At 45.7% G+C, this 18,540-nt stretch overlaps 1 protein-coding gene across 1 annotated transcript in view; it reads left to right on the top strand.

Moving 5' to 3' along the window:
- Positions 1 to 18,540, top strand: part of GFPT2 (glutamine-fructose-6-phosphate transaminase 2) — a 59,156-nt gene that overhangs the window by 32,566 nt on the left and 8,050 nt on the right. The window contains exons 11-15 of the mRNA XM_036240140.1: positions 4,652 to 4,747; positions 4,830 to 4,927; positions 5,201 to 5,321; positions 7,575 to 7,732; positions 7,855 to 7,969. Of these exons, the coding sequence (XP_036096033.1) occupies positions 4,652 to 4,747; positions 4,830 to 4,927; positions 5,201 to 5,321; positions 7,575 to 7,732; positions 7,855 to 7,969 (588 nt within the window). The remainder of the gene's footprint in view (positions 1 to 4,651; positions 4,748 to 4,829; positions 4,928 to 5,200; positions 5,322 to 7,574; positions 7,733 to 7,854; positions 7,970 to 18,540) is intronic.

The raw sequence follows: 18,540 nt of genomic DNA on the forward strand, positions 1-18,540 counted from the left end.
TAGCAGACAGGGACACTGAAATAGCATGTTTGTGTATCCCAGAGAACATCCCCACCCTGTCTAGACACCTCCAGATCATCAGGCACAGCACCTGACTAGGGCTTTAACATGCTGCAGCCACATGGTCACTTTGACCTCATCCAACCCCATTCAAATCAGAGCCCTGAAAATGCATGTGAGACTGAAAAGGTTTTCTTTTTTTTTTTTTTTATTGATTAATTAATGTTACAGATGATTCTCCTTTTTTCCCCCCACTGATTCCCCCCTCCCTCTCCCCTCCCTGCCCTCTCCCCAGACTGTTGTCCATGTCCACTGTTCATGCATACATGCGCACAAGTTCTGTGGTTCATCCCTCCCCCTCCTCCCCACTCCTTAGGGGATTGTCAGTCTGTACCCCGCTTCCGCATCTCCGGGACTACCCCACTCCTCAGACTGTTATGTTCACTATATTCCACAAATACGTGAGATCATATGAAATTTGTCTTTCTCTGTTTGGCTTGTTTCACTTAGGATGATACTTTCCAGGTCCCTCCATGTAGTCTCAAAGGATAAGAGATCTTTCTTACCGCTGCGTAGTACTCCGTTGTGTATATGTACCACAGCTTTTTGATCCATTCGTCTACTGATGGGCACTTGGGCTATTTCCAGATCTTAGCGATTGTAAATAGTGCTGCTACAAAGATGGGGGTACATATATTCTTTCTTATTGGTGTTTTATGCTTCTTAGGGTATATTCCTAGAAGTGGGATCACTGGGTCAAATGAAAGATCAATTTTTAATTTTTTGAGGTGACACCATATTGTTGTCCATAGTGGCTGCACCAGTCTGCATTCCCACCAGCAGTGTACTAGAGTCCCCTTTTCTCCACACCCTCGCCAACACTTGTTGTTTGATGATTTGTTGATGGCGGCCATTCTGACAGGTGTGAGGTGATACCTCATTGTTGTTTTGATTTGCATCTCTCTGATGATTAGTGATGATGAGCATTTCTTCATATGTTTCTTAGCCACTTGTATGTCCTGTTTGGAGAGGTGTCTATTTAGTTCCTCTGCCCATTTTTTAATTGGATTCTTTGTCTTCCTTTTGTGGAGTTTTATGAGCACTCTATATGTATTGGAAATTAACCCCTTATCTGATATATCATTGGCAATTATGCTCTCCCATACAGTGGGTAACTTTTCCGTTTTGATGATTGTATCTTTCACTGTGCAGAAGCTTTTGAGTTTGATGTAGTCCCATGTGTTCATTTTCTTCTTTGTTTCTATTGCCTTAGGTGATGTGTCAGTAAAAATTCTGCTGCGTATGATGTCTGAGATTTTGTTGCCCACAGTCTCCTCTAGGATTTTTATGGATTCATGGGTTACATTTAAGTCTTTTATCCATTTTGAGTTTATTTTGGTGTAGGGTGTAAGTTGATGGTCTAGTTTCATTTTTCTGCAAGTAGCTGTCCAATTTTCCCAGCACCATTTATTAAAGAGGCTGTCCTTACTCCACTGTATGCTCTTGCCACCTTTGTCAAATATTAATTGAGCATATTGCCTTGGGTCCATATCTGGGTTCTCTATTCTGTTCCACTGGTCTATATACCTGTTCTTGTGCCAGTACCAGGCTGTTTTGATTACAGTGGCTTTGTAGTATAACCTGAAATCTGATCCTGTGATCCCTCCAACTTTGTTCTTCCTTTTCAAGATTGCTGTGGCTATTCGAGGCCTTTTTTGATTCCATATGAACTTTTCAAGTAATTGTTCTAATTCTGTGAAGTATGCCGTTGGTATTTTGATGGGGATTGCGTTGAATCTATATATTGCTTTGGGTAGTATGGACATTTTAATGATGTTAATTCTCCCAATCCATGAACAGGGTATGTGCTTCCACTTTTTTATATCTTGCTCTATTTCTTTTTTCAAAGACCTGTAGTTTTCTGCGAATAGGTCCTTTATTTCTTCGGTTAAGTTTATTCCTAGGTATCTTAATTTTTTTGCTGCAATGGTAAATGGGATTGTTTTCTTAGTTTCTCTTTCTGTGAGTTCATCATTGGTGTATAAGAATGCCATCGATTTCTTGACGTTAATTTTGTATCCTGCTACTTTGCCAAATTCATTTATTAAGTCTAGTAAACTTTTGGTGGAGTCTTTGGGATTTTCTATGTACAGTATCATGTCATCTGCAAATAATGACAATTTCACTTCCTCCTTTCCAATTTGGATCCCTTTTATTTTTTCTTCCTGTCTGATTGCTGTGGCTAAGACTTCCAGTACTATGTTAAATAGGAGTGGCGAAAGTGGGCATCCTTGCCTTGTTCCTGTTCTTAAGGGAAATGCTTTTAGTTTTTGCCCATTGAGTATGATGTTGGCTGTAGGTCTTTCATATATGGCTTTTATTATGTCTAGATATGATCCCTCTATTCCCACACTGCTGAGCGTTTTTATCAGAAATGGATGCTGCATTTTGTCGAAGGCCTTTTCAGCATCTATTGATATGATCATGTGGTTTTTATTCTTCATTTTATTATGTGGTGTATCACATTTATGGATTTGCGAATATTGTACCAGCCTTGCATCCCTGGGATGAATTCCACTTGGTCATGGTGGATAATTTTTCTGGCGTATTGCTGGATTCGATTTGCTAGTATTTTGTTCAGGATTTTGGCATCTATGTTCATCAGGGATATTGGCCTGTAGTTTTCTTTCTTTGTTGTGTCTTTTTCTGGTTTTGGAATTAAAATTATGCTGGCTTCATAAAACGAGTTTGGAAGTCTTCCTTCTTCTTGAATTTTTTGAAATAGTTTGAGGAGAATGGGTATTAGTTCTTCTTTAAATGTTCAGTAAAACTCCCCCGTGAAGCCATCCGGGCCTGGGCTTTGGTTTGCTGGAAGAGTCTTGATTACATCTTCAATTTCTTCTGTTGTTATTAGTCTGTTCAAGTTTTCAATCTCTTCCTGATCCAGTTTTGGGAGACTATGTGTTTCTAGAAATTTTCCATTTCGCTTAGATTTTCGAATTTGTTGCCGTATAATTGTTCACAGTAGTTGTTAACGATCTTTTGTATTTCTGTGGTGTCAGTTGTTATCTCTCCTCTTTCATTTCTGATTTTATGAATTTGGGTTCTCTCTCTTTGTTTCTTGGTGAGTCTAGCTAAAGGTCCATCAATCTTGTTTATCTTTTCGAAAAACCAGCTCTTTGTTTTATTGATCCTCTGAATTGTTTTTTTGGTCTCTATGTCATTTATTTCTGCTCTGATCCTTACTATTTCCTTCCTTCTACTTGCTCTGGGGTTTTCTTTTTGTTTACTCTCTAGTTCTTTAAGTTGTGAGGTTAGGTAGTCTATTAGAAATTTTTCTTGTTTCTTGAGGTAGGCCTATAGTGCTATGAACTTCCCTCTCAGAACTGCTTTCACTGCATCCCATAGATTTTGTATTGTTGTGTCCTCATTTTCATTGGTTTCCAGGAAGCTTTTGATTTCTTCCTTGATCTCCTCGGTGAGCCATTCATTGTTTAATAACATTCTATTTAGCTTCCATGTGTTAAAATGTCTTTGTATGTTCTTCTTGCAATTGATTTCTAGTTTCATACCATTGTGGTCTGAGAAGATGCTTGTTATAATTTCAATCTTCTTGAACTTGTAGAGACTTAGTTTGTGCCCTAACATGTGGTCTATCTTTGAGAATGTTCCATGTGCACTTGAGAAGAATGTGAATTCTGTAGTTTTGGGGTGTAGTTCTCTGTAGATATCTATTAAATCCATTTGGTCTGGTGCTTCATTTAGAGTCTCTGTTTCCTTGCTAATTTTTTGTCTAGAGGATCTATCCAGTGATGTGAGTGGGGTGTTGAAGTCCCCTGCTATGATTGTATTGCTATCAATTTCTCCTTTGAAGTCCTCCAATAGTTTTGTAATATATTTTGGTGCTCCTATATTGGGTGCATATATGTTTATCAAGGTTATATCTTCCTGTTGGATAGATCCTTTCAATATTATGTAGTGGCCTTCTTTGTCTCTAGTTATGGCCTTCAATCTGAAGTCTATTTTATCAGATATAAGTATTGCTACCCCAGCTTTTTTTTCTTTTCCATTTGCTTGAAAGATTTTTTCCATCCCTTCACTTTCAACCTATGTGAGTCTTTTGTTGTGAGGTGGGTCTCTTTTAAACAACATATAGATGAGTCATGCTTTCTTATCCAGTCAGCTACTCTGTGTCTTTTTATGGGAGCATTCAGTCTGAAAAGGTTTTTCTTTAATACAGAAGCTAGAAGGGTATTCATTAAAAAGAAAATGATCTATTTCTTTGGGCTGGCTTAATTTGTACTTCCCTAAGTAGGTGAGTTTTAGAAAGCAAAGCATTTTACTTTCTTCTGGTCTTGTTAAGAGGAGTACGGCCCAGGAAGACCAGCCCAAATTTATTACTCTCATTCCTCCCTCCCTCGATGAAAGGGCCAGGAGTGTAAACTGAAAGTTTAATCAAACCTGACCTGCTTCCTCTCACTTGTCACCATGAGCATCAGGTGGAACAACTCCTGGTGACTATAATCTACAGTGGTCTTTACATGGGTCATGCTGACTAACTGCATAATGACTTTTATCTTAATTCAAAATTAAGTCCTGCAAATGAAACTAAATGAAAACTGATCTATCTTGTTGATCTGTATTTGAGCAGGTAACTTCAGTGCATTCATGCAGAAGGAGATCTTCGAACAGCCAGAATCAGTTTTCAATACTATGAGAGGTCGGGTGAACTTTGAGACAAGCACAGGTAATCCCTAGACCTTGCCCCAGGCCACTGTGCTGTCCCTGTATAAAAGGGCTCCCACAGACACCCTGCATGTACCCTATAGTGCTCCTGGGTGGCCTGAAGGCCCATTTGAAGGAGATTCGACGGTGCCGACGGCTCATCGTGATTGGCTGTGGAACCAGCTACCATGCCGCTGTGGCTGTAAGTGGGCCCTTGTTGGCCAGGGTGGTAGTGGTGGCCTAGGACAAGATGCATTTTACATGTTAGCATGCATTTGGCTTTCCAGATTTGGTTCCTGTGAGCCAGTGTGAGAGCTGGTACAGTCCTTTCTTCTGCAGTTCTGCCCTGAGTGCCTGAAGTTCCCTTACTACCCAGATACGGAGGCTCCATTTCACAAACTGCCCCTAGAAGCCCAGCTGCTGGTGTCCTTGTAGTGTCATGATTGACTTTAGTTCCCATTCTTGTTGGCTTCAGACGCGGCAAGTTTTGGAAGAACTTACAGAGCTCCCAGTGATGGTTGAACTTGCTAGCGATTTTCTGGATAGGAACACGCCCGTGTTCAGGGATGATGTTTGCTTCTTCATAAGCCAGTCAGGTAAGGGATACAGGTTTGTGTTAATTCACTCAGGGCTCTGTCTTCTCAGTAACCTGCCATGCACCTTCCTCCATCCTTCATCCAGTGAAGTTCTCTGTGCACCAACCACATGCTACTCTCCATGTATCTGGTTATTTCACCCTCAGCACCATCAATTACTGTCCCATTTTATGGGGAGGACCATGCAGCCAGTGCTTCTTCCTCCTCCTGGAATTTCAAGTCTAGTGCTTATGGGACCACCTACCAAGGTGCCATTGAGAAAGTTCTGGGTTTAATTGAGAAAGTTCTTCAAAATTCTGCCGGTTCAAAGGCTGTATGGTTGCTGTGCAGTGCCCATACTGCCAGCAGGGAGAGGCATGGAGAGACACTGCTCCAGGGTATGGCCAGCTCAGCAAACCCCACTGGGTGCCATCCTAATATTAGGCTTGGGTATTTACTACAGTTGGGCTGGGAAGAGGGTTGAAGAGGTGACTCATAGCCATATGCTTAGAGTCCCTGTGAGCTCTAGGAGGATTTTAAAAACATTTCAATTATGGAAAATTCCAAGCCTTTATAAATGTAGAGATTCCCATAAGGAATTACCTAGCCTTAGCAACTCAGCAGACCTTGTGTCATCCATACCAACATGCACCCCTCCCTTCCACTGGGTAATTTGAAAGTCAATCTCAGACATCATGTTATTTCTTCTGTGAGTACTTCAGAATGTATCTCTTTCTGATTAAAAAAAAACAAAAACATACACACACAAAAAAAAACTCCTAACCACAAAATGGAAGCAGCATTGAAAGTCCTGATAGATATTAGGGCTTCCATTTTGAATTTTTAATCCTACTCCTATTTCAGTGACAAACTAAGAAATACTAATACAGACACACCCACCATCTGGCTGAGCACCCTGTACCTAGGTGCTGCCATGTGACTTTAGTTGCCAACATTGCTGGTTTATGATCCCATCAAAACCTAAAAATGTTTCATAAATTGGTGGGAGCTATTTACCAAAGAACAGAGGTGGATTTAATGTGAAAATAATGTAGTGGCCCTGGCTGGTGTGGCTCAGCAGTTAGAGCATCGGCCTCTTACTCATGGGTTAGATTTCGGTCAAGGGCATGTATCTCATTTGTGGTTCATACCCAGACCTGGTTGGGGTTGTGCTGGAGGCAGCCAGTTGATGTGTCCCTCTCACATCAGTGTTTCTCTCTCTTTCTCTCTCTCTCTCTCTCTCTCTCTCTCTCTCTCTCCCCCCCCCCCTCTCATTCCTCTCTCCCCCCTCCCACTCTATCTGAACAAAAATAGAAAAATATCCTCGGGTGAAGATAAAAATATATTTAAGTTAGCGGGGCTCCTAAGTATCCTCACAGAAGGGTTTTAAAGTTTCATTTTGTTTAGCCCTTTATATTAAGTTTAAAAATACTGTTTCAAATACTGGAGAGCAGGGCTGATGAAGATAGAACCATCCTGCTCCCCACCTCTGAGCCCCAAACCCTGTGCCCACACCCCAGTGTGCTAGATGCACATCTGAAGAGAAAAAGGAGAGGAAGATTGGACCATACAATAGTACCAACCTGCACTGCAGAAGAGCTAGGAAGGGCACAGCCAAGACCGGTGGTTGAGTGGACATCAAATGAGTTTGTTTTATGGTCTAGACTGTATTTAATTTAGTTTGATTTCTTTAGGCTTTGCAAACATAGGGAGTTTGTGATGGGTTATGTGTGAACCTATTTAATAGTTTCATTATAAAAATAATGTTTGTCCACACTGTGAGGCTGCAAGAAGTATTTTTCTTTATAACAAGATTATTTGAACAATGCCATTAGGAGGCATCCTTGCTTTTTAAATTTTAAATCTTGGCATATTCTGAATAAGGCAGCTTAGAGCTGTAGAAAGGGCATTGGGGCCCAAGTCCACCCAAGTAGGTGCTGACCCCATAACCCACAGCACGTGGCCTTGAGTGAGTAAAGTCTGAATCCCTCATCCTCAACAGTTAAATGGGGATGATGGCCCTCATGGGACTGCCATGTGAGTCAGTGAAACAGTGGGTAAGAAAAGTGTTTGCTTGCCACATAAATATTGGAATCTTGAATCTAAGAATCAACCATCAAAATTGTTGAGCATGCATTTTCTTTTCTGGGTGCAAATTGGCTGTGTCTGGGCGCTGTGTAAGATTAGGAAGTAAATGAGTGGGGGGGCTAAGGGTTTGGGTGGGCAGAGCCATGCACCTGTGAACAAGCAACTGAAAAAGGGTCTGTGTGGCAGGTGAGACTGCAGACACCCTCCTGGCACTGCGTTACTGTAAGGACCACAGGGCCTTGACTGTGGGCATCACCAACACTGTAGGCAGCTCCATCTCTCGAGAGACCGATTGTGGCGTCCACATCAATGCAGGCCCAGAGGTCGGTGTGGCCAGCACCAAGGTAAAGAAGCTGCATGTGCCCCTGTGGGAAGGCCTCCACTGGTGGGTGGATGGGAAGACGAGAGTGGGCTCAGTGATCCACCCACATTCACCCCCTCTGCCAGTGTTGCCATTTGTCCACAGGCTTACACCAGTCAGTTCATCTCCCTCGTGATGTTTGGCCTGATGATGTCTGAAGACCGCATTTCACTACAAGATAGACGGCGCGAGATCATCCATGGCCTGCAGTCGTTACCTGGTATGTTCCAAAACAACACTTCCCTTAACTTTCAAATCCCAGTAGACTGTTTTGGGCACTTTCTTCCTGTTTGTTACTGATCCTGTTAATCACACCCTCCTCCTCAAAACTTCCTTCTCACCACTGTTTGCCTACAGCAGCTGGGTCAGATTGAAGTCCACACTCCTTATTAGGCCCTGGAGCCCTGCATGTTGGGCTCCTGCTGCCTCTGACCTCATCGAATGCCCTTCCCCCATCCCCTTTTTGCAGGGGTTCTCACTGACCTTTGATTCTCAGCAACATCAAGCTCTTTCTGTAAGGTATCTCATCGAGGAAGAAAGAGAAACGGAGCTGCAAAAGCAGACAAGAAAGTTTTATTGAAGCGTTCCCAGGCGAGGTTCACTGGTCCATGTGGCAGGGGGCCAGGGAAGTCATACTGTTATGGCCACCCAGGAAAGTTTTATAGGGAAGGTTGAGGAACAAAGAGGGGAGGTACTTGGTTGGTGGTTTCAATTTCTCCTTGGGCAGTCCATTTCCCAGATCATGTGACTCCCCGGAGCCTGCCAACCTTACATTCCAACCTTTTGTGTTAGATAGGGGTGCCGTTTTCTCTCTGGCTACTTCCTGCTGGATAGGGGTGTCATGGGTCGGGGAGGTCAGTGGCCAGTGGCTCAGTTTGGAGTCTCATGTAGGGGTGAAGCAACATCTGAGTCACAGCCACTTAAGCAACCTTACATTTGCAGTTCTGCAAGAATCAGAGGAAAAGAGGAGCAAACATCAGTAATATGCAGATAATTATGAGAGGGCCTAGGATGGGTGCAATCCACGTAAATGCTGGTGATTGACACCATCCTGAGTAAGGGTTATCCGTTGTCTGCCTTCTGCGGAGCTCATCTTGCAGGTGATCCAGGACATTGATATTTTCTTCTACTAGACCAGTCTCATTGATATAGTAGCAGCATTGTTCTTGAAGGAAGAGACAGGTCCCTCCCTTGTCTGATGTCCGTAGGTCTAGTGCCTGTCAATTTTGAAGTGTAACCTGAGCGAGGGAGGTGATCTGGCACTGGAGAGAGGCTAGGGATGTTGCTGATGCCTCTACAGCTATGTGTTTTTCTTCCAGCTGGGAAGCAGCTGTTATGCTGTGGCCTATGGTGCCACCTCCCATTCCTGCAGCAATGAGGGAGGAGGCTAGGGAGAGACCCACTAGGACCGGAAGAAAGATTGCACTTTTTTCACAGCAGATCAGTTGGGATAGCAAGGAAAAGAATTCTGCTTGGCCATACATCATAAGTTGGGGTACTAGGGTAAACGGTAAGCAGGGAAAAGCAGATGAGGTGTTTATAGATTTAGTTAGGGTTTTGTTGCACCAAAAGAATCCCCCAGGTGGCGCCGTAAGTAAGGCAGTGACAGTGATAGTGGAGTTACAAGGAAGATGAGATGAAGAGGTAGAAGAGCCTATGTAACAGATAGAGTAGTTTTGGGTGAGAAGTTCCTGGAATAGGGGTACCTTTGTTAGTGGAGGAAAGGGTGGGCTGGGCAGAGTCAAATTGTTGAAGCCCTAGGTTAGGGGAACTGCTGTGAGGGGTGAAGAAAGCACACATGAAGCAGTTAGTAACATTACCCAGTCCAGAGTGGTTTAGAATTTTAGTCCCTTGGCGTATCAGGGCCAACCAGGAGAACAGATTAGAGTGTGCATCCTGCCGGGGCCATAGGTGGCTGTCCAGAGCAGCCTCATTGTGGAGGATGACGCTGCACACCTGGCTCAGTTGTTCTATGGGTTCTGAGACAACACAGGTATAGGTCTGAAAATTTTTTAGGGTACCTGATGGGTAAGCATCTGAGTGCCATCTATAGACTTTTCCCTCTACCCCCTTTACCCATCTCTCATCCCAGGGGTCCTTGATAATGAGTTTAAAATCACTTGGCCTGAAGTAATTTCTTTTATATGAGCAGTAGGGACAACCTCCATATGTCTCAGGCCACCATCGGCAGTAGTCTCGAGTCTGATCGTGGATGAAGCGCAACTAACTGTGTCAGGTATACTTTTCATTTTAGATTGTGGGGCCGTGATAGTTACTGCTGCCTGACAGCTGCCGGGCTGGCAGTCCCCCGTGGCTATGACATGAGTGGAAGTTGCCCAATATTGTGCCCAGCTTTCTTGGATGTAGAACCGCCAGGCATTGATCCACTTAGTTGTGGTGAAATTTCCCTGAGGGAGGGTCAGGAGGAGGGGGAGGAGGAGGAGAAGCCATCAGGCCCGGGTTCCGAGTAATCCGGAGGCAGGTGGGGCCCAAGGGCTTAGACCGCCAGTGATCCTGGTGTGGAGCCAGTTTGAGGCAGGAAACATGGTACCAGGGTGCCTGCCCAGGAGCTTGGCTGCTGTGAGGCTGGTTAATTACCATATGAGGTCCTGTCCACCTGGGTTGTAAGGAGCCGGGCTGGAGTTCCCATAGGAGGACACTGTCCCCTGGTTGGAGGGGAACTGTGGGCTGTCATAGGGGCTCCCCACAGGCGGAAGGGTCTGGTCGGCGTGTTCCCTTAAGAGATGTCAGAGAAGCAATAGGAAGGGGAGATAGGTGGCAAGAGGTGGGGGGTTAACAGGTAAATTGTGGTTAATAAGAAATGGTCTGCCATACACCAGTTTGAAGGGGCTGACTCCAGTGGGGCCCTGTGGGGTAGCCCTAATCCTGGTGAGGGCTAAGGGAAGAAGGGCCAGCCAGGAGAGTCTGGCCTTGATAGAGAGTTTGGTCAAGTGGTTTTTTAGGATGCCATGGGCCCGTTCAACTTTACTAGATGATTGGGGACGGTATGGTACGTGGAGTTTCCAGGTGATGTTGAAGGAGTCTGCTACCTGCTGAACCACCTGGGCAGTGAAGGCCAGCCTGTTGTCTGATTGGATCGTGGTAGGCAGCCCAAATCGTGGGATGATCTGTTCGATGAGGATAGAGACGATGGTGTTGGCTGTTTCCCAAGGGGTAGGAAAGGCCTTAATCCATCCTGAAAAGGTATCAACAAAAGTTAGGAGGTAGCAGAGTTTCTTGTGAGAAGGCATGTGAGTGAAGTCAATCTGCCAATCTTGGCCTGGCTGATGTCCTCTCATTTCGTGGGTGGGAAAATGGGGTCAGAGAGCCCCTTGTGGGGAGGTTTTGGAACAGATGGCACAGGCCACGTGTATCTTTTCAATTGTCTGTTGGAGGCCTGGAAAGAAAAAGAGTGGTTGCAGAAACTGGTAAAGGGGTTTAGGCCCCACATGTAGGGCACAGTGGATATGAGAGAGGAGGGCTGTAGCCTGTTTTCCCAGCAGGGCAATTTTGTTTCCAAGAAATAGCCATCCTTGATTGGATATTTTTTCTCCTTTCTGAAGGAGGGTTTTTCTTCCTGTGGAGTATATGAGGGCTTGATGGAGGTGGAGAGAAACATGATAGGGGTAGTGCCCACAGTGAGGCCCCGTCGCTTCTGCCCGAGCATTCCCTAGGGCAACAGGGTCTTGTGAGGTTTGATGTCCCCTGCAATGTACCACAGCCACCTCAGCAGGTAACAGGAGAGCCTCCAGGAGCTTAGAGATAAGGGTAGCATTTATTATGGGGGAGTCCTTGGTCGTGAGGAATCCCCGTTCTTTCCAGAGTGCAGAGTGGCTATGGGCAATAAGAAAGGCATATTTAGAGTCGGTGTAAATGGTTACCCGTTTCCCTTGGGCTAGAGTGAGGGCCCGTGTAAGGGCAGTGAGTTCTGCCTTTTGGGAAGTGGCGCCGTCTGGTAGGCATTGGGCCTCTAGGGTGGAGGAGATGGTGACCACCATGGAGGTCGCCTGCCACAGTCCATTGGGCCCCAGTGTTGAACTCCTGTTCACAAAGAGGACAAGGTCTGGGTCCTCCTAGATGGGAATCCAACAGCCTCTTGCGAGGCCTGCTGAGAAAGTCTATCAATTCCGTACAGGAGTGAGAAGGTTTTGGTAGCATGGCTGAAATTGGAAGTAGAGTGGCTGGGTTGAGCCAGGGGAAAGGTGAAAGAGAGGTGGAAGGGTTTTGTATGCATAGGAGATGAAATTCCTGTATCCGGGAAGGACCTAGTAGGGAAAGAGATATATGTGAGAGAAGGTCAGTGAGTCTATGTGATGAGAAAACAGATATAGGTTGGCATAGGGTCAGTTTAGTTGCTTCTTTTGCAAGTTCAGCTGTTGTGCCTAATGCTCAAAGGCAGGGCTGCCATCCCCAGACAGTGGTGTCTAGCTATTTGGAGAGGTACGCCACCGGGTGGAAGTAGGCCCTATCGGTTGGACCAGGACTCCTACCGCATTCCCGTATTTCTTGTCTGTGAAAAGGTGAAAAGGGCATCTGGGATCAGGCAGAGTGAGAGGAGAGGAAGAGATTAAGTGTCCTGGAGGGTGGAGAAGGCCCTTTATACGGCCCTGGGTGAAGTGAGAGGTTCTGCAGGGGCCTCTCTGGCTGCTGTGTAGAGGGGCTTGGCTAGGAGGGCAAAATTAGGTATCCGGTGCCTAAAGAAACCAATCAAACCAAGGAAGGAGGAGATATGTTCTGCAGTCTCAGGTGGCTGGAGGTTGCGGAGGGCTTGGGTCTGGTCTAGAGTAAGGCCTCTGGTGGTGGGGGTTAGAGAAACACCTAGGTGAGTGACAGACTTGGTGTGAAGTTGGGCTTTAGCAGAGGAGACACGGTATCCCCTGGGGCCGAGGAAGTTAAGGAGAGTGGCAGTGTGCTGGCTCGAGGCGGACAGTGAAGGGCTGCAAAGGAGGAGGTCATCTATGTATTGAAGGAGGGTACTGGGCTTGAGTGAACAGGAAGTGAGATTCTGTGCCAGAGCCTGTCCAAATAGGTGTGGTCTGTCTCAAAACCCCTGTGGCAAGACAGTCCAGGTGAGTTGCTGAGCTATGTTGGTGTCCAGGTAAAGGCAAATAGGCAGTAAGAGTCAGGGTGAAGAGGAACAGTAAAGAAAGCATCTTTAAGGATGAGGACAGTAAAGTGGGTGGTACCAGGGGGAATGTGTGAAAGTAAGGTGTAAGGGTTGGGGACTACTGGATGGAGGGGGACAATTGCCTCGTTTATCAAATGTAGGTCCTGGATGAGGCAGTAAGCCCCTGACGGTTTTTGAAGAGGATGGATAGGGGTGTTGCAAGGTGAGTCGGTGGGGATCAGCAGACTCTGACTTAAGAGACAGGTAATTATATGTTTGTGGCTCTGTCGGTGAGTCGCCGAAATGCGGAACTGGGGCCTCAGTTGGTATTGCGAAGGGTCCTTTAGTCAAATTTGAATGTGAGTGTGGTGGGTGGCTATTATTGGGATAGAGGTGTCCCAGACTTGATGGTTGACAACATCTGGGGAGATAGGGGGTTCAAGAGAAGGAGGGTGGTTGGTGGTGGTGGGAGAGTCTTTGGTGAGGAGGGATAAGAGAAGATGACAGGAAGCCGTTCAGAGTGATGTCATTTGGGTAGTAGCCCCAAGACTTTGTAATATGCCTTGGCCCAGGAGGGGCACGGGGCAAGAGGGCATAACTAGGAAGGAGTGTGAAAAGGGGTATCTGTCTAGACTGCACGACAAAGGTTGTGTGCGAAGGGGAAGGGAGGGTGTCCCATCAATTTCCCTAACTGAGACCTGAGAAGGAACTAGAGGCCAGGCATGAGATGGCAGAACAGAGAAGGTAGCCCCCATGTCCACCAGGAATGAGATAGACTTACCCGCTACCTGCAGCTTTACCCTGGGCTCAGCAAGGGTGATTGGGGTCCTCGAGTCTGGGCCACATCAGTCATCCATGAGGCCAAGGAGCTCAAGCAATGGGCCTGTTTGGCTGGCCTGTCCTCCACTTGGAGGTGCCAAGGATGAGCCTGTTGCCTGGAAAGGGCAATCACTCTGCCAGTGACCAGGCTGTTTACAGTCTGGGCATGGTTTTGTAGGTGGCCGTGGACATGGGCTTTGATGGGCCCAGTGGCCTTCATTGCCACATTTGAAGTAGGCCCCTGGTGGGGTTCCCTTTGGCGGCCTAGAGACGTTATGTCCCTTAGGTCGGGCACCCCCTGTACCCTGCCTGTGCTGGGCTGCCGGCCTCAGGGCTGTCACTAGAGCCTGGGTTTGGAGGTTTACCTTCTGCTGCATTCGGGCCTGACGAGTGGCCTTAGCCTTGTCCTCCCAGGCATTAAAGACTTTAAATGCCATGTTCAACAAATCTCAGATAGGGGTCTGAGGGCCCTCTTCTGCCTTTTTAAGTTTCTTTCTAATATCTGGAGCTGACTAGAAGATAAAATGAGTAGCTAAGACTGTGGCCCCCACTACTGAGGCAGGGTCCAGTCGGGTGTGGAGAATGATAGTCTCAGTCAGGCAGTTTAGAAATAGAGCTGGGTTCTCATCAGGTTCCTGAGTGACTTCTCTTAGGCTGTCATAGTTAACTACCTTTTGGGCTGCATTCTGCATGCCTGCCAAGAGGCACTGGACCATCTGGTCTCGTTTGATAAGTGATTGTGGTCCTGCCCTGCTTGATAAGTCCAATTGGGTTCTGCCTCAGGGACTGCCTGAATCCTGAGGGGCATATGGCCATCTATAAGATGTACCTGGTCGGCATGGGTTCATCACACTGTTTGGATCCAATTGTGTTCATTGGGGGTGAGGGTAGAGGACATAATGACATAGAGATTATGCCAGGTAAGATCATAAGCCTGAGTGAGATATCTGAACTCTTTGATAAAGGATGTGGGATTGGTAGAATAAATCCTAAATGCTTTTTGATAGTGGATAGATCAGAGAGAGAAAGGGGGACATGGATCCACCCAAGTCCCTCTGCTCCGGCTACTTCACGGAGAGGTCAGAGGAGGTTGGCTCCTTCCTGTGGGTCATGATGTGACCATGTGTTAGCGCTGACAGGGGAGGAGAGAGTGGGAGTTGAGATGGAGGGTGGAAGATGGTTAGAGGTGGATGGGTCAGGGTAAAGTGGAGAAGAGTTAGGAGAGGGGTCAGGCCAGATGGGAGATGGGGACAGTTCCTCTGAGCAGTCGGCAAACGAGAAGAGGTCAGGAGCGGAGGGTCTGGAGGGGGTGTCTTTAGCTAGGAGGACCTGTGCCGTGGAACAGGAGGCATATAGGTTAGGATGGGATCGCAAGTACCAAAAAGCCTGAATATATAGGATTTCTGACCATTTCCCATTTTTTTGGCAAAAGTTTCCTAAGTCGATGAGTATGGTAAAATGGAAAGTCCCTTTAGGAGGCTATCTGGACTGGTTGTCCAGTGGGTATTGTGGCCAGGCCACAGTGGAGAAGAACAACAGTTTCTTCTTCTTTAGGGAGGGATCTATTTTTGGATCCGGTCAAGATTCCTGATTGCCCATGGTCAGCCTCAGTCCCACCATGGGCAATCAGTTACTCTGATCAGAGATGAGAATTGGCGTCCTGCAACTCAATCTCTGGTCACCAGATGGATGGATAGAGTGGGGGGTATCTGGGACATCTCTGTGGAACCCCATGCACTCAGAACAGATAGGAGGTCCCTGATACTGCTGCGATTATGGACAAGGAGCCCCGGAGGTGGAGAGAACTGAGGAGCCGCCAGAGGCAAGGGGACTTACCACACCGTGCACCGAACTAGGTGGAAGGTTGGGGGTCCCTGGTCTTCCTCGGGAGGGAGGGAGAAGAGCGGCCCGGGCGGGCTCAGGCTCCTCCCGGGTTTCGGCACCAAATGTAAGGTTATCTTGCCGAGGAAGAAAGAGAAACGGAGCTGAAAAAGCAGGCAAGAAAGTTTTATTGAAGTGTTCCTGGGTGAGGTTCACTGGTCCACGTGGCGGGGGCCAGGGAAGTTGCACTGTTATGGCCACCCAGGAAAGTTTTATAGAGAGGTTTAGGAACAAAGACAGGAGGTACTTGATTCTGCATAACAAAGAGGGGAGGTATTTGATTGGTGGTTTCGATTTCTCCTCGGGCAGTCCATTTCCCAGGTCATGTGACTCCCCCGGAGCCCTTTCTACCCCAAAGCCTTTGCACTATCTCTTTCCTTTAGAAACCCTCTTCCTCAACCTCTTCAAACAGCTGATGGCTTCTCATCACAAGTCAGTTTGAATGTCACCTCTGGTACCCTCCCTGGCCACCCTGAGGTTACACACACACACACACACACACACACACACACACACACACACACGCTCCAGCTCTCCATGAAATGTTAACCAGTTTCATTTATTTTTTTTAATCCTCACCTGAGGACAGGCATAGAGAGAGGAAGGGAGAGAGAAACATTATGTGAGAGAGAAACATTGATTGGTTGCCTCCTGGATGCACCCTGACCAGGGATTGAACCCGCAACCCAGGTATGTACCCTGACCAGGAATCGAACCAGCAACCGTTTGGTGCACAGGATGATGCTCAACCAACTGAGCCACGCTGGCCAGCCAGTTTCTTTTCTTTATAACACATGCTGTGATCCAAAATTACCTGTTCACCTGTTACCAGTTTGTCTCCCCAAACTAACACGTCAGCTCAGTAAACACACAATCTTGTCACAGTAACTGCTGGATGCCAAGTGTCTGGTCAGAGCAGGCATATAGTAGGTACTCAGGAAATACCTCAGAAAGAGCAAATGTCCCAGACATCTCCTTCACAGTCTTACCAAACTCCTCTTTTTCTAAGTTCCATCTTTTGCTGCTGATTAGGTATAATGTCTGTTGCACAAAATCACAAGCTCTTTGGGCAGAACATGGTTTCAATCACTCATTCATTCATTCATTCACTATACTCACAAGTATTGTGGACTAGCTGCTTTGCCCTGAGGCCATCCTGGTACTGCCAGGATAAGCATCAGCTCCTTTCCTTCAACTCACTTACACTCCAGGGAAGGAGAGAGACCTCTTAGAGTTACTTTTGTGCAGCCTTCAAAATATGAAATGTAAAGACCTCACCCCATGGATGACACAAGGATGGGCAGTCCCTTTAAGAGATGGGGCAGCTCTGGATTCTCCCCAGAAGCCAGGGCCAATCCCAGAGGAGGCAATGAGAGAAAACCACCATCTAACCATACAAAGCCTAGGGATCTGAATCTGGTCAAGACAATATGCAGGAAATTTATTGGCAAGAAACTTTGAACAGGTAATAAACCTGAAAAAATAGGACTCTATCCGGATGTCTAAGTCTGCAGTTTTTTTAAACACATTTATTTATTTATTCACTTAATTTATTTTTTGTTAATCCTACCTGAGGATATTTTTGTTAATTTTTTAGATAGAGTGGAAGGGAGGGAAGGAGAGAGAGAGAGAAACATTGATGTGAGAGAGACACAATGATTGGTTGCCTCCTGTACAACCCTGACTGGGGCCAGGGATCGAACCTGCTCAACCCAGGTATGTACCCTTGGCTGGGAATCAAACCCAAGACCCTTTAGTCCACGGGCCGACTCTCTAACCACTGAGCCAAACCAGCCAGGGCTAAGTCTGCAGTTCTTAAGATGTGGTCCACAGGTCCTAGTGGTCTGCAAGGCCTTTGTAGGCAAAACTATATTAATAGTAATACATTATTTATAATAAATAAAACATATTTGCTTCTTTTTTTTTTTTTTGCCATGTGGACATTTTTGCAAAGGCAATCGTGACCACCACTGGCACCTTATCACACTTCACAGCAGATGCACCACACTCTTCAACCACCTTGCACCCAGCTTCACATATGAATGCCCTTGATGAAACAGTAAAATGCATAAGCCTTATTAAATTGCAATACTTTTTAATAGTCTATTGACCAAATGGGACACGTGTATGAAGTACTTCTGCTGGACCTTGAAGCATGAGGGTTGTTTTAAAGAAAAATGATTGAGTAGCAGGCTGACTTGGGTATGTGGCAGGCATTTTCTCAAAAATGGACTAAGTTAGCCCAACACTTTGAGAAAAACAACTGACTATGTTACCAATGATAAACTTCCAGCTTTCAAGTGAAACTTAACATTTTGGAAAACTGATAGCTTGACCATATTCCCAGCACTTAAAGACATATCTGATGAGATCATGGTGATTTAAATAAATGAGATTCTCATTTTTTTATTAAACAATTTTTTTTCTTTATTGATTTTAGAGAGAGAGGAAGGGAGACAGAGAGAGAGACAGAAACATCGATGAGAGAAAACATCTATTGGCTGCCTCCTATATAGCCTGCACTGGGGATTTGGTCCACAACCTGGGCATGTGCCCTGACTGGGAATTGAACTGGCAACCTCTGGGTGCATGGGTCAATGCTCAACCACTGAGCCATACTGGCCAGGCACAAATGCAATTGAAAAAAAAAAAAAAAAAAAGTTTAATGAAATGTGTCAATTTGCATAACTCAGTGAACCATTAGTTTTCCAAATGGCCAATTCATGATGTTACAAAACTATGCATGAGTACAAGATCCATTTAAATAAATGCAAGTTGAAAGAACATGTTTTAATGTAACGAGGGAGGAAAAATTTAGTGATATGATTTCAGATTCCACATTTGCAACTACCTTTTTTAAGAAATTGTTGCTTCTTGAGTTCAGTATAGTACCAAAGAAGAACATGCACAATGATTCAGAAAAGCTATTTAAATATTCCTCCCTTGTCCAACTATAAATTTCTGAGATCACATTTTCTTTCTAT

The sequence above is a fragment of the Molossus molossus genome, unplaced genomic scaffold (genome assembly GCF_014108415.1).
Source record: "Molossus molossus isolate mMolMol1 unplaced genomic scaffold, mMolMol1.p scaffold_m16_p_4, whole genome shotgun sequence".
In the NCBI taxonomy this organism is placed as follows: domain Eukaryota; kingdom Metazoa; phylum Chordata; class Mammalia; order Chiroptera; family Molossidae; genus Molossus; species Molossus molossus.